We start from the raw sequence: 16731 nt of genomic DNA on the forward strand, positions 1-16731 counted from the left end.
ACAGCCCTCCATGTGCTCGCCAGAGGTAGCCTGACTGCCATTAGGTACCGAGATGAGATCCTCAGACCCCTTGTGAGACCATATGCTGACACATGCACATTTGTGGCCTGCTGGAGGTCATTTTGCAGGGCGCTGGTAGTGCTCCTCCTTGCACAAAGGCGGAGGTAGCGGTCCTGCTGCTGGGTTGTTGCCCTCCTATAGCCTCCTCCACGTCTCCTGATGTACTGGCCTGTCTCCTGGTAGCGCCTCCATGCTCTGGACACTACGCTGACAGACGCAGCAAACCTTTTTGCCACAGTTCGCATTGATGTGCCATCCTGGATGAACTGCACTACCTGAGCCACTTGTGTGGGTTGTAGACTCCGTCTCATGCTACCACTAGAGTGAGAGCACCGCCAGCATTCAAAAGTGACCAAAACATCAGCCAGGAAGCATAGGAACTGAGAAGTGGTCTGTGGTCACCACCTGCAGAATCACTCCTGTTTTGGGGGGTGTCTTGCTAATTGCCTATAATTTCCACCTTTTGTCTATTCCATTTGCACAACAGCATGTGAAATTTATTGTCAATCAGTGTTGCTTCCTAAGTGGACAGTTTGATTTCACAGAAGTGTAATTGACTTGGAGTTACATTGTGTTGTTTAAGTGTTCCCTTTATTTTTTTGAGCAGTGTATATATTTGGCCGTAACTATATACACACACCAACACACAGAGGGAGACAGACATGGATATGAACCCACACACTCACTATTGATGCCGTAACCCAATGGACTGTTGTTCTACAGAAACATTGTTCTCTGTTGCGTCACCTGGAATCTGTTTACTGTGTGCCTGTCCATGTTTTTTTTTAATGTTCTCTACATCTTTATTTAAACTTAGGCCACGTGACAATGTCATACAAATGTCACATTGGAAATTGTCAATAATACGTATTGTAATGAACTGATCAACCTGCGTGTATGTGTGACCATGTCCTCTCTCTCTCTCTTTGGCCGGGATTCAAGCCAAGCCGTGGCTCAACCTTTTAAAGGTGCTACGTGTCTCACGTGGAAGCAAGGTGAATTGACGCCACAACACATCCCATTTCCCTGTAACATAGTGGAGAGGTTACTATTTTACTTTCAGTTTTGTCCACCAACTTCAAACAGCAGGAAAAGTGATAGTTTTTCATCATTGAAAATATTTCACAGGGATTTAGATTTAGTACAGTGATTCCCTACACTATTCAGTGCCTGTTTTCTCACATAAAACTGAAATTGAGCGAAGAGTGTAGAATTTTAGCAACCAGGAAATTACAGAGCGATTTTTACATTCTGTCATTGTTGGTTGTGCTCGAGGAGGAGATGACACCGCCTCCTAGTGACGCCAATGGAAGAGAGTGAGGGTGCACTTTCCCCATCTTGACAACAAAGGCAGTTCTGGCTTTTGTTGTCTAATAGAAAATTAGCCTTTTTGAAAGTAATTTGTATATTTTTTTTATATTGTGAAACACTATCATTCCACTATTACTGCAGATATATTATGGAAATGTCCTTAAATTAAAATGCAAAAGTCCTTTTAAAAAATATTTTTAAAAGTCTGATGTCGTGTGCAGCGTTTATAACGAGCCTTGCGTTGAATCCCGGCCTTTCTCTCTCTCTGTGTGTGTGTCACCTGTGTTGACTGACTCCGTGTTGAGTCATGGGTAGTTGACGTCAGTATTCTGGGTGTATCAATCAGAACTTTCACTGGGGAGGATGCACCACGTTTCCTCTCTTTGTCCCAGCCTGGGCCAACCAGGCCTCTGTAACCCAGTGCTTCATACAGCCAGGATGTTACCACACCACAATTAGACCCTATTCACTATGGAGTGCATTACTTTTGACAAGGCCCCATTTAGTTCTTAGGGCCCAATGGGCTCTGGTCTAAAGTAGTGCACTATATAGACTAGGGTGCTATTTGGGATAAACCCACAGCCTCGCTCCACAGGGGGAAGTTCTTGAGTTCACACTGAAGGTTCCAGAACAGCAGAGGGGTGAAGGTTCCAGAACAGCAGAGGGGTGAAGGTTCCAGAACAGCAGAGGGGTGAAGGTTCCAGAACAGCAGAGGGGCGAAGGTTCCAGAACAGCAGAAGAGGGGTGAAGGTTCCAGACCAACAGAAGAGGAGTGAAGGTTCCAGAACAACAGAAGAGGGGTGAAGGTTCCAGAACAACAGAAGAGGGGTGAAGGTTCCAGAACAACAGAAGAGGGGTGAAGGTTCCAGAACAACAGAAGAGGGGTGAAGGTTCCAGAACAACAGAAGAGGGGTGAAGGTTCCAGAACAACAGAAGAGGGGTGAAGGTTCCAGAACAACAGAAGAGGGGTGAAGGTTCCAGAACAACAGAAGAGGGGTGAAGGTTCCAGAACAACAGAAGAGGGGTGAAGGTTCCAGAACAACAGAAGAGGGGTGAAGGTTCCAGAACAACAGAAGAGGGGTGAAGGTTCCAGAAGAGGGGTGAAGGTTCCAGAACAGCGAAGGGAACTTTAACCCGTCTCCTCCCCTTCATCTACACTGATTTGAAGTGGATTTAACAAGTGACATCAATAAGGGATCATAGCTTTCACCTGGATTCACCTGGTCAGTCTATGTCATGGAAAGAGCAGGTGTTCTTAATGTTTTGTCCACTCAGTGTATTTTGCTAACCGATACAGTCTCAGACTGTGTAATATTTAACGTCTTGGAAGGCGTCCCAAAAGGCACCTTATCCCCTATGTAGTGTGCTAGTTCAGACCAGCGCTCAGCCATTTGGGACGCAGACTAATATGTTTTTAGTCGTCTCTGTATACCATGAAAAAGGATAAACAATGTGCTCTAATCCACTTTATACAAACTTAAATGAGGTGCTGGATCCTCCTGTATAATCCAAGGAACAGAAATAGGACAACACTAAACGTACATTTACTTATTTTATTTGCCGCCCAAACGTTTGGGGTATGAGCCCTTCTTCAGCGGTCAAGGCAATGGCAATCAATGTCACAACAAAGAACACCTCACAGGTTGGGCATCATGATACATTCCCAGTCAGTATTGGCCCAGTCAAGAGATCCCAGCAGAGGAAGCTGTGGGGGAAACATGACAATCAAATAAAGATAGACTCACAATACAAAATACAATATGTCATTACCTGTCATTATGATGTCATTGCCTCTCATTATGATGTCATTGCCTCTCATTATGATGTAATTGCCTAAATGTTTAGCCTATTCAGAATTTACTACAAAAAACAAGCTACAAGAAAAATACACTTTCTCATTAAGGCCTGCTGGGGCAAGAGTCAATTTAAGTTTATTTACCAGAGGTCTGTCCTATTTCTGTCCTAAAGTATGTCATGGAACATCTTGACTGACTTGAGTCTTGGAGGGCTGAGTGTTTTGTAATTAATTTGTCAAAGGGGGGGGGGGACCAACTCCATATTAATGCCCATGATTTAGGGAATGAAATGTTCGACAAGCAGGTGTCCACATATCTTTGGTCATGTAGTGTACTCCAATTCTTTATTTCACCACTTCTTTCCCTTGGGTTCTGGAAACCTTGGTTACAACTGCTCTCAAAAATCATCAGTAAAAAAAAAAAAAGAATGTTTTTTTGACACCAAACTCCACAAAGCAAGTCCTGCAGGCTCTAGTTTTGTCTTATCTTGATTATTGTCCAGTCGTGTGGTCCAGTGCTGCAAGGAAATAACTAGTTAAGCTGCAGCTGGCCCAGAACAGAGCAGCATGTATTACTATTCATTCTAATCAAAGGGCTGATATAAATACTATACATGCCAGTCTCTCTTGACTAAGAGTTGAGGAGAGACTGACTGCATCACTTCTTTTAATAACATTGTGTTGGAAATCCCAAATTGTTTGCATAGTCAACTTACACACGCACCTACCCCACCAGACATGCCACCAGGGGTCTTTTCACAGTCCCCAAATCCAGAACAAATTCAATAAAGCGTACACTATTATATAGAGCCAGTATTGCATGGAGCTCCCTTCCATCTCATATTGCTCAAAGGAACAGCAAACCTGGTTTCAAAAGACAGATAAAGCAGCACCTCACGGCACAACGCTTCTCCTCTATTTGACCTGGATAGTTTGTGTGTCTGTATTGATATGTAGGCTATGTGTGCCTTATTTAAATTGATATAGTTCTGTCCTTGAGCTGTTCTTGTCTATTAATGTTCTGTATTATGTCATGTTTCATGATTTGTGTGGACCCCCAGGAAGAGTAGCTGCTGCTTTCGCAACAGCTAATAGGGATCCTAATAAAATACCGTAAATACCCTGAACAACAATGAATAGGCTCTTGACATCTTTCTAGATTGATCCAGAGTGTTTGACACGGTGGATCATGAAATATTACTTGCTAAATAGCATTATTACGGTTGTCATGATTATACATATAAATGGCTATATAATTATGTTTATGATTAGAAAACAATTTCTGTATGCAAATGGTTGATCATCGACCGGGGCGAAGATTTCCTGTGGCGTTCCACAGGGTTCGATCCTTGGACCTTTGTTATTCCTAATCTATATATCAATGGCCTTTGCTGCTGGGTCTTCTACCGTACTTCACATTATTTTTTGCCGATGATACCAAATTGATTTTATCACACACAAAAAAATGTCAATTCACAAATCAATGAAGCCAACTCATGCGTGGCCACATTTTCCATAATGGTTCCAGATAAACAAATTTTATTTAAATGTTGATAAATCCCACTACATTGTATTCACAGGTAAGAATCAGAAATATTTAACATATGTAAATGTGTATATATATAAATACAAAAAGAGCCAGAATATCAAAATGGAATGAAATCTACTAGATTCCTCGGTGTACTAGTTGATGAAAAGTTGTCCTGGAAAGATCATATTAATTTCCTACCTACACAACTTACTCATCACACAAAAAGACATTTGCCAGACTAGCCACCTCCTCTAACTACTTGGCTCCATTTGACCCTCCGTTTAAGAAACTCAATATATTATCTTTCAACATTAATATACTCCAATTATTCACCTTCATCTACAAATACACATACCTCCCCGACAACCTACCTAAAACCCTTCACTGTATTCTTCCAGGTTCATTCCCTAAACCCTTCACTGTATTCTTCCAGGTTCATTCCCTAAACCCTTCACTGTATTCTCCCAGGTTCATTCCCTAAACCCTTCACTGTATTCTTCCAGGTTCATTCCCTAAACCCTTCACTGTATTCTCCCAGGTTCATTCCCTAAACCCTTCACTGTATTCTCCCAGGTTCATTCCCTAAACCCTTCACTGTATTCTCCCAGGTTCATTCCCTAAACCCTTCACTGTATTCTTCCAGGTTCATTCCCTAAACCCTTCACTGTATTCTCCCAGGTTCATTCCCTAAACCCTTCACTGTATTCTACCAGGTTCATTCCCTAAACCCTTCACTGTATTCTTCCAGGTTCATTCCCTAAACCCTTCACTGTATTCTCCCAGGTTCATTCCCTAAACCCTTCACTGTATTCTACCAGGTTCATTCCCTAAACCCTTCACTGTATTCTTCCAGGTTCATTCCCTAACCCCTTCACTGTATTCTCCCAGGTTCATTCCCTAAACCCTTCACTGTATTCTCCCAGGTTCATTCCCAAATCCATGCATACAACCATAGAGAATTCTCTATCAGATACAGAAGTTCCATACTCTGTAATTCCTATCTTCACATTACCAAAACATCCCTCAATAACTTCAACGTGTAGACTAGGGGTCAGGGGTCAGGGGTCAGTCTGATGGACCAGACGACGCAGTAATCTGCTCCCTGTAGCCACTCTCTCACACACACACACATAATTAAACATGTTTGTTCTTGTATACAGAGTATATAATGTGCAGTTATAATTAGTATGCTCTGTTTGAACAGGCTAAACACTTTTTGTACTTATATTTGTATGTTGTTATTTGAGGTGTGGTTTTCATATCAGCCATTTTGGTTTTCCAACCTGCACACTGTTTTGTCTTTAACATGTTTTCTGACCTGTGAATAAATAAAACTTAAAACCTACTCCAGCTGTGTAACTGTGGTAAATAAGGAGTCTGATCCTATTACTCCAGCTGTGTAACTGTGGTAAATAAGGAGTCTGATCCTGTTACTCCAGCTGTGTAACTGTGGTAAATAAGGAGTCTGATCCTATTACTCCAGCTGTGTAACTGTGGTAAATAAGGAGTCTGATCCTGTTACTCCAGCTGTGTAACTGTGGTAAATAAGGAGTCTGATCCTATTACTCCAGCTGTGTAACTGAGTGGTAAATAAGGAGTCTGATCCTGTTACTCCAGCTGTGTAACTGTGGTAAATAAGGAGTCTGATCCTGTTACTCCAGCTGTGTAACTGTGGTAAATAATGAGTCTGATCCTATTACTCCAGCTGTGTAACTGTGGTAAATAAGGAGTCTGATCCTGTTACTCCATCTGTGTAACTGTGGTAAATAAGGAGTCTGGTTCAGATCAGGACGTCCCGTAGAGATCAGAGTTCATCCATATCTCCTGGATCACCATGTCCCTCCTCTCCATGCGTTCTACCCTCTCTGCATCCGCTGTCCTGTAGCTCACTTCCTCCCAGCAGTAAGCCAGCTGCCTGTCTGAGTCCGACAGCAGCGAGCAGTCAGTCATCTCCTCCTCTTCATCATCATCCTCCTCCTCTTCCTGGCTCCTGCGTCTGTGTGTTTTGTGTGCGTGTGTTTTGTGTGTGTGGCGGAGACCTCTACAGGTCAGTCTGATAGACACAGCCAGCAGGGTGAGTAGCAGACCAACACACACACTGGAGGTGAACAGCAACGCTGCAGTCTCTGGGTGCTCTGGGGAGGAGAGGAGAGAAGGAGGAGAGGAGAGCGGGGGAGGAGAGGAGAGAAGGAGGAGAGGAGAGAAGGAGGAGAGGAGAGGAGAGAAGGGCGGGTTAATACAGAGATGGATGATTTGCATACGTTTGTGTGTCTGTCTGTGTATCTGTCTGTGTATCTGTCTGTGTGTCTGTCTGTCTGTGTATCTGTCTGTCTGTGTGTCTGTCTGTCTGTCTGTTTATCTGTCTGTGTGTCTGTCTGTCTGTGTATCTGTCTGTTTGTGTGTCTGTCTGTGTATCTGTCTGTGTATCTGTCTGTGTATCTGTCTGTTTATCTGTCTGTGTGTCTGTCTGTCTGTGTATCTGTCTGTCTGTGTGTCTGTCTGTCTGTGTATCTGTCTGTGTATCTGTCTGTCTGTGTGTCTGTCTGTGTATCTGTCTGTGTGTCTGTCTGTTTATCTGTCTGTGTGTCTGTCTGTGTATCTGTCTGTGTGTCTGTCTGTTTATCTGTCTGTGTGTCTGTCTGTCTGTCTGTGTATCTGTCTGTCTGTGTGTCTGTCTGTCTGTGTATCTGTCTGTCTGTGTGTCTGTCTGTCTGTGTGTCTGTCTGTGTATCTGTCTGTGTGTCTGTCTGTTTATCTGTCTGTGTGTCTGTCTGTTTATCTGTCTGTGTGTCTGTCTGTGTGTCTGTCTGTCTGTGTATCTGTCTGTGTGTCTGTCTGTTTATCTGTCTGTGTGTCTGTCTGTGTGTCTGTCTGTCTGTGTATCTGTCTGTGTATCTGTCTGTGTGTCTGTCTGTCTGTGTATCTGTCTGTCTGTGTGTCTGTCTGTTTATCTGTCTGTGTGTCTGTCTGTGTGTCTGTCTGTGTATCTGTCTGTTAGCACGTGTGCGTGCCTGTACCTTTAATATAGGAGTAAGTCATAACAGAGTTACTCATCATGACTCCTGTGTTTCCTGGTCCTCTGGAGCCCTTAGGATAGACAGCCACATCTGCAGGACCAGGGTGGGCTGGGGGAGGACCGGGGGGAGCTGGGGGAGGACCGGGGTGAGTTGGGGGAGGACCTGGGTGAGTTGGGAAAAATCATGAAAGAAAATAAATGAGTATTTCTCTCATTCAAATGGAGGTGTAGATTCCATCTCACATTCTAATGGAGGTGTAGATTCCATCTCTCATTCTAATGGAGGTGTAGATTCCATCTCTCATTCTAATGGAGGTGTAGATTCCATCTCTCATTCTAATGGAGGTGTAGATTCCATCTCACATTCTAATGGAGGTGTAGATTCCATCTCACATTCTAATGGAGGTGTAGATTCCATCTCACATTCTAATGGAGGTGTAGATTCCATCTCACATTCTAATGGAGGTGTAGATTCCATCTCACATTCTAATGGAGGTGTAGATTCCATCTCACATTCTAATGGAGGTGTAGATTCCATCTCACATTCTAATGGAGGTGTAGATTCCATCTCACATTCTAATGGAGGTGTAGATTCCATCTCACATTCTAATGGAGGTGTAGATTCCATCTCTCATTCTAATGGAGGTGTAGATTCCATCTCTCATTCTAATGGAGGTGTAGATTCCATCTCTCATTCTAATGGAGGTGTAGATTCCATCTCTCATTCTAATGGAGGTGTAGATTCCATCTCACATTCTAATGGAGGTGTAGATTCCATCTCACATTCTAATGGAGGTGTAGATTCCATCTCTCATTCTAATGGAGGTGTAGATTCCATCTCACATTCTAATGGAGGTGTAGATTCCATCTCTCTAATGGAGGTGTAGATTCCATCTCACATTCTAATGGAGGTGTAGATTCCATCTCACATTCTAATGGAGGTGTAGATTCCATCTCACATTCTAATGGAGGTGTAGATTCCATCTCACATTCTAATGGAGGTGTAGATTCCATCTCACATTCTAATGGAGGTGTAGATTCCATCTCTCATTCTAATGGAGGTGTAGATTCCATCTCTCATTCTAATGGAGGTGTAGATTCCATCTCTCATTCTAATGGAGGTGTAGATTCCATCTCACATTCTAATGGAGGTGTAGATTCCATCTCACATTCTAATGGAGGTGTAGATTCCATCTCACATTCTAATGGAGGTGTAGATTCCATCTCTCATTCTAATGGAGGTGTAGATTCCATCTCTCATTCTAATGGAGGTGTAGATTCCATCTCTCATTCTAATGGAGGTGTAGATTCCATCTCTCATTCTAATGGAGGTGTAGATTCCATCTCTCATTCTAATGGAGGTGTAGATTCCATCTCACATTCTAATGGAGGTGTAGATTCCATCTCTCATTCTAATGGAGGTGTAGATTCCATCTCTCATTCTAATGGAGGTGTAGATTCCATCTCACATTCCAGCGTTGGAACTTGGAAACAAGACTGCATAGGATTTCTGTTACTATGGGACTCTGTGTAGCCAACGGCAAGGTCGGCTTTAGGTATAATGCCGGGAGCCACTGGTGGATTTGATCGCTCTAATACAGTCCCACCTCCGCCAACAACACCACCAAAACAACTGCAATGCAGATGTTGGCTAAAGCGGATCTGACTGTATAGAGCCCTAATCCTACTTCTGGATCAAAACACGTTTGATATAGGTTCTCCATTGAGTATGCTTTTTAGTCCAGAACTAGGCTTAATGTACATCCGGGAAACCAGACCCTAACCAACTAAATAAAGCATTTCATGTTGTTTTTATCCTTGCATAGTTGTCATGTCGCAGTGAGGAATCAACGGGGTATTAATTATATATCGATGACAGTACCTTTGGGGTGTGAGGCGGGTGTGAGTAGTAGATCTGGGTCTGCTTCCTGCAGTAACGTCTGTGGTACTGTAGGGGAAAGCACAATGAGTGTTCCCTGTGAGGAATGTACTCCTATACTTCTCTGTCACACACACACACACACACACACACACACACACACACACACACACACACACACACACACACACACTTCTCGCTCGTAACACACCAACTACTCTTACAGTCCACACAGAGATGAGCAGTGTTTTCTGTCAGACTTGTTGCGTTGGTAAGTAACCAGCGAAAGGGAAACTGGTATTGTTTTGTGTATCAATGGAGACGATATGATTTGTCCAAAGGGACCTTTCAACACTGGTCGAAAGTTTAAATCCCCAAATTATTATATTCACAACAATGTCTGTCAGCTGATGGCCTCACAAAGAGTCTGGCATTTGAACCAATCACAGGAAGCATCACAGGAAGGGACCGTATTCACAAAGCATCTCAGAGTAGGAGTGACTGATTTAAGACCAGGTCCCTCTGTCCATGTGAATCTAATTCATAATGATCTATCTAGAATCTGTCCATGTGAATCTAATTCATAATGATCTATCTCGAATCTGTCCATATGAATCTAATTCATTATGATCCATCTAGAATCTGTCCATGTGAATCTAATTCATAATGATCTATCTAGAATCTGTCCATATGAATCTAATTCATAATGATCTATCTAGAATCTGTCCATATGAATCTAATTCATTGTGATCTATCTAGAATCTGTCCATATGAATCTAATTCATTATGATCTAAAAGGCAGAACTGGTCCTAGATCAGCCCTTCTACTCTGAGAGGTTTTGTGAATAACAGGGTTGGGCTCAATTCATAATTTTATCATTTACTCCTATTCAACTTGTGAGTTGAAATTTTAATTGAATTGGCCACATCCCACAGGATGTAGAATTTGAGTTTGAGTGACAGGAAGTAGAATTTAATTCAAAGAAATTCCACTCAGTCATACCGTTTCATTGAATCTGACGGGTCGGTTTTATTGAATATGACGGGTCGGTTTCATTGACTCTGACAGGTCGGTTTTATTGAATCTGACAGGTCGGTTTTATTGACTCTGACAGGTCGGTTTTATTGACTCTGACATGACAGGTCGGTTTTATTGACTGACAGGTCGGTTTCATTGACTCTGACTGGTCCGTTTCATTGAATCTGACAGGTCGGTTTCATTGACTCTGACTGGTCGGTTTCATTGACTCTGACAGGTCGGTTTCATTGACAGGTCGGTTTCATTGAATCTGACAGGTCGGTTTCATTGACAGGTCGGTTTCATTGACTCTGACTGGTCGGTTTCATTGACTCTGACAGGTCGGTTTCATTGACTCTGACAGGTCGGTTTCATTGACAGGTCGGTTTCATTGACTCTGACAGGTCGGTTTCATTGACAGGTCCGTTTCATTGACTCTGACTGGTCGGTTTCATTGACTCTGACAGGTCGGTTTCATTGACAGGTCGGTTTCATTGACTCTGACTGGTCGGTTTCATTGAATCTGACAGGTCGTTTCATTGACTCTGACAGGTCGGTTTCATTGAATCTGACAGGTCGGTTTCATTGAATCTGACAGGTCGGTTTCATTGAATCTGACAGGTCGGTTTCATTGACTCTGACAGGTCGGTTTTATTGACAGGTTGGTTTCATTGACTCTGACAGGTCGGTTTCATTGACAGGTTGGTTTCATTGACTCTGAGAGGTCGGTTTCATTGACTCTGACAGGTCGGTTTCATTGACTCTGACAGGTCGCTTTCATTTACTCTGACAGGTCCCACACAGCACTCTAACTCAGACACTTTATGAATACGGCCCTGGTCCTAGATTAGCTCTCCAACTCTGAGAAGCTTCATGAATACAAGCCCTAATCCAATTACCATTCGCACGACAATGTCTGTTAGCCGATGACCACACAAAGGGCCTGGCATTTGGTCCAATCACAGGAAGCTCCACAGGAAGTGTGTCCGTCGGCGGAGCACTATAGATGCCATTCTCCCAGTCTATTTCTAGCCTGGTGTTTTCTCTGTTGTCTTTGTGCTGTCTGGGGTCTGATGCCTGGGGACTTATTTATAAAGACTATTTTGTTTTTTAAAATGTTTTATTAAGAACTCATCAGGGTCTCAACTTCCTGTTGCGAGGTGGAATAATACAATACACAAGATGACATTCCTAAATGTAGTTGTTGATCAGCAGTTTGTCTTGTTATGTCACTGAACTAGTCCATGTCAACAAATAGTCCATGTCAACAAATAGTCCATGTCAACAAATAGTCCATGTCAACAAATAGTCCATGTCAACAAATAGTCCATGTCAACAAATAGTCCATGTCAACAAATAGTCCATGTCAACAAATAGTCCATGTCAACAAAATGTTTTTGATTGGTAAGATAGTCTAGCGGCCAGCTATCGAAACGTAATAATCATGGTCGATTATTACCCGGCCGAGGGGCCCCCATTGATTTAGCTAGTCAGTCTCACTCTTATATCAGCTTAAAAACTGCAAACATTTCTCTACACCCTATGGCAAAATGTGCAAAATTACAAGAAATGAGCTGTAAAACAGCTCATTTTCCTCTCCGTCCTCATGGCAAAATGAGTAGAATTGCATGAAACGTGTTATAAAATTGCAAAATCTCCTCTCCACCCCATGATGTGTAGAATCGCCTCCTCCTCGAATGAAATTAACTCTAAACATATGCAGACCCCCGAGCAACTGCGGCCCCTCATGATGAGTTCCGATTGTTTATATTTACATGAAATATGTTGTTCTCTGATTCTCACAAAAACATGTCAGATGGACTACAAATGTACTAATTGGATGGTTCTCCAGTCGATCAAGTTCCCGCCTATAAATGTCTGGCCGTTTGGATGGACAAGGATTTAAACATACTAATGACCTAGTTAAAAAGCTAAGAATTTTGAGCTCAGGTGCTTCCTGTTTCCATTGATCATCCTTGAGATGTTTCTACAACTTGATTGGAGTCCATCTGTGGTAAATTCAATCGATTGGACATGATTTGGAAAGGCACACACCTGTCACACAGTTGACAGGACATGTCAGAGCAAAAAACAAGCCATGAGGTCGAAGGAATTGTCCGTAGAGCTCAGAGACAGGATTGTGTCGAAGCACAGATTTGGGGAAGGGTACCAACAAATGTCTGCAGCATTGAAGGTCCCCAAGAACACAGTGGCCTCCATCATTCTTAAATGGAAGAAGTTTGGAACCACCCAGACTCTTCTTAGAGCTGGCCGCCCGGACAAACTGAGCAATCGGGGGAGAAGGGCCTTGGTCAGGGAGGAGGCCAGACGGAAGTCACTCCTCAGTAAAAGGCACATGACAGCCCGCTTAGAGTTTCCCAAAAGGCACCTAAAAGACTCTCAAACCATGAGTAACAAGAATTTCTGGTCAGATGAAATCCAGTTTGAACTCTTTGGTCTGAATGCCAAGCGTCACGTCTGGAGGAAACCAGGCACCGCTCATCACCTGGCCAATACCATCCCTACGGTGAAGCATGGTGGTGGCAGCATTATGCTGTGGGGATGTTTTTCAGCAGCAGGGACTGGGAGACTAGTCAGGATCGAGGGAAAGATGAATGGAGCAAAGTACGGAAAGATCCTTGATGAAAACCTGCTCCAGAGAGCTTATGACCTCGGACTGGGGCGAAGGTTCACCTTCCAACAGGACAACGACCCTAAGTACACAGCCAAGACAACACAGGAGTGGCTTCGGGACAAGTCTCAGTGTCCTTGAGTGGCCCAGCCAGAGCCCGGACTTGAACCCGATCGAACATCTCTGGAGAAACCTGAAAATAGCTGTGCAGCAACGCTCCCCATCCAACCTGACAGAGCTTGAGGGGATCTGCAGAGAAGAATGGGAAAAACTCCCCAAATACAGATGTGCCAAGCTTGTAGCGTCATACACAAGAAGACTTGAGGCTGTAATCGCTGCCAAAGGTGCTTCAACAAAGTATTGAGTAAAGGGTCTGAATACTTATGTGAAATGTGATATTTCCATTTTATATATTTAATACATTTGCGCAAAAAATTCTAAATACCTATTTTTTGCTTTGTCTTTATGGGGGTATTGTGTGTAGATTAATGATGGGGGGGAAACGATTTAGTCAATTTTAGAATAAGGCTGTAACGTAACAGAATGTGGAAAAAGTGAAGGGGTCTGAATACTTTCCGAATGCCTCTGTAAAAGGCTAAACTGATCCTACATCAGCACTCCTACTCTGAGACACTTCGTGAATATCATGGTTGGGCTCAATTCAGAATTTTCTTTTAACGTTTGTACTTAGAAGAGCCAATTACACTTAGAAGAAATCCTACTATGACCATCAAACAGGCAAAGCGTAAATACAGGACTCATCGAATGTGGCAGCCCTTGCAAACCGTCACGGATTACAAAGGGAAACACAGCCGCGAGCTGCCCAGTGACGTGAGCCTACCAGACAAGCTAAATGCCTTCTATGCTCGCTTCGAGGCAAGCAACACTGAACCATGCATGAGAGCACCAGCTGTTCTGGACAACTGTGTGATCTCGGTCTCTGTTGCCGATTGCGAGTAAGACCTTTAAACAGGTTAACATTCAGACGGACTACCAGGACGTGTACTCAAAGCATGCACTGACCAGTTGGCAAGTGTCTTCACTGACATTTTCAACCTCTACCTGATCCTGTAATTCCTACATGTTTCAAGCAAACCACCATAGTACCTGTGCCCAAGAATGCCAAGGTAACCTGTCTAAATGACTATTGCCCCATAGCACTCACATCTGTAGCCATGAAATGCTTTGAAACACTGGTCATGGCTCACATCAACACCATCATCCTAGAAATCCTAGACCCACTCCAATTTGCATACCGCCCCAAAAGATCCAAAGATGATGCGATCTCTATTGCACTCCACATGGCCCTTTCACACCTGGACAAAAGGAAGACCTATGTGAGAATGTTATTCATTGACTACAGCTCACCATAGTGCCCTCAAAGCTCATCACTAAGCGCAGTGACTCTGGGACTAAACACCTCCTTCTGCATCTGGATCCTGGACTTCCTAACGGGCCGCCCCCAGGTAGTAAGGGTAGGCAACAACATATTTGCAATGCTGATGCAATGCTGATCCTCAACACAGGGGCCCCTCAGGGGTGCGTACTTAGTCCCCTCCTGTACTCCCTGTTCACCCATGACTGCGTGGCCAAGCATGACTCCAACACCATCATTAAGTTTTGCCAACGACACAACGGGGGTAGGCATGATCACCGTAAACGAGCGTGATCGAGACAAAGGAGATGATCGTGGACTACAGGAAAAGGAGCACCGAGCACGTCCCCATTCTCATCGATGGGGTTGTAGTGGAGCAGGTTGAGAGTTTCAACTTCCTTGGCGTCCACATCACCAACAAACTAACATGGTCCAAACACAACAAGACAGTGGTGAAGAGGGCACAACAACGCCTATTCCTGTAACGGCGGTCCTCCTTCTCTTCGGTCGAAAAGGAGGAGTATTGATCGAACCAAGGCGCAGTGGAGTTTGAACACATATTTATTAACGAAAAAACACGAACTTGAAATAAACTAACAAAACAACAAACGGTGTAGACAGACCTAGACGACGAACTTACATGAAACAAGAAGAACGCACGAATAGAGAAAACAGGCTACACAAAAACAACGATGAACAAAACAAACCGAAAACAGTCCCGTGTGGTGCAACGACATACACAAACACGGAAGACAATCACCCACAACGAACACTGTGACAACGCCTACCTAAATATGACTCTTAATTAGAGGAACGCCAAACACCTGCCTCTAATTAAGAGCCATACCAGGCAACCCAAAACCAACACAGAAACAGAAAACATAGAATGCCCACCCAACCTCACGTCCTGACCAACTAACACACATAACAACTAACATAAATAGGTCAGGAACGTGACAATTCCCTCTCAGGAGACTGGAAAGATTTGGCATGGGTCCACGAATCCTTAAAGATTTCTACAGCTGCACCATCAAGAGCATCCTGACGGATTGCATCATCGCCTAGTATGGCAACTGCTCGGCCTCCGACCGCAAGGCTCTACAGAGGGTAGTGTGTACGGTCCCAGTACATCACTGGGGCCAAGCTTCCTGCCATCCAGGACCTCTATACCAGGCGGTGATAGAGGAAGGGCTGAGGAGGGCCCGGCAAGCGGTACCGGAGCACCAAGTCTAGGTCCAAAAGGCTTCTTAATAGCTTCTACCCCCAAGCTATAAGACTGCTGAACAGCTAATCAAATGGCGAACCGGACTATTTACATTGACACCCCCCCTCCCCCCTCCATTTGTTTTTACACTGCTGCTACTTGCTGTTTATCATCTATGCATAGTCACTTTACCCCTACCTACATGTACATATTACCTCCATTACCTCGACTAACCTGTACCCTCCGCACATTGACTCGGTACGGGTACCGTCTGTATATAGCCTCGTTATTGTTATTGTTATTTATTTATTATTATTGTTGCTCTTTTAGTTTATTTAGTAAATATTTTTCTTAACTCTTATTTTTCTTAAAACTACATTGTTGGTTAAGGGCTTGTTAGTAAGCATTTCACGGTAAGGTCGACACCTGTTGTATTCAGCGCATGTGACAACGCTGGTCTGACCAATCGGAATTCACGCTTCAAGATTGTTTTGATCACGCTGACTGGGACATGTTCCGGCATTCGTGCATAACTGAAAGCGCGAACCACTGCATTTAACCATGGAAAGGTGACTGGCAATATGGACGAATACAAACAGTGTAGTTATTCCCTCCGCAAGGAAATCAAACAAGCGAGGGCAGGGTCTATTAGTTATATTCTATTAGTTATATTCTATTAGTTATATTCTATTAGTCATATTCTATTAGTCATATTCTATTAGTTATATTCTATTAGTTATGTTCTATTAGTTATATTCTATTAGTCATATTCTATTAGTCATATTCTATTAGTCATATTCTATTAGTTATATTCTATTGTAAGACCATAGAGGTATTTTCCTACCACAGGAGTAGAGTACAGTCAGGTACTTCCTGGTTCCAGGGTAGCAGGGGTCTCTGAAGGTCTGGT

At 43.4% G+C, this 16731-nt stretch overlaps 1 protein-coding gene across 1 annotated transcript in view; it reads right to left on the reverse strand.

The window, feature by feature from the left end:
- Window positions 1-4688: 4688 nt before the first annotated feature.
- The window catches only part of eva1c (eva-1 homolog C (C. elegans)), a 40013-nt gene continuing 27970 nt past the window's right edge, over window positions 4689-16731 (reverse strand). The window contains exons 3-6 of the mRNA XM_055935179.1: window positions 16666-16726; window positions 9596-9661; window positions 7715-7876; window positions 4689-6832 (exon numbers count right to left, since the gene is read on the reverse strand). Coding sequence (XP_055791154.1) covers window positions 6483-6832; window positions 7715-7876; window positions 9596-9661; window positions 16666-16726 — 639 coding nt within the window. The 3' untranslated portion in view covers window positions 4689-6482. The remainder of the gene's footprint in view (window positions 6833-7714; window positions 7877-9595; window positions 9662-16665; window positions 16727-16731) is intronic.

Source organism: Salvelinus fontinalis, chromosome 10, assembly GCF_029448725.1.
Source record: "Salvelinus fontinalis isolate EN_2023a chromosome 10, ASM2944872v1, whole genome shotgun sequence".
In the NCBI taxonomy this organism is placed as follows: domain Eukaryota; kingdom Metazoa; phylum Chordata; class Actinopteri; order Salmoniformes; family Salmonidae; genus Salvelinus; species Salvelinus fontinalis.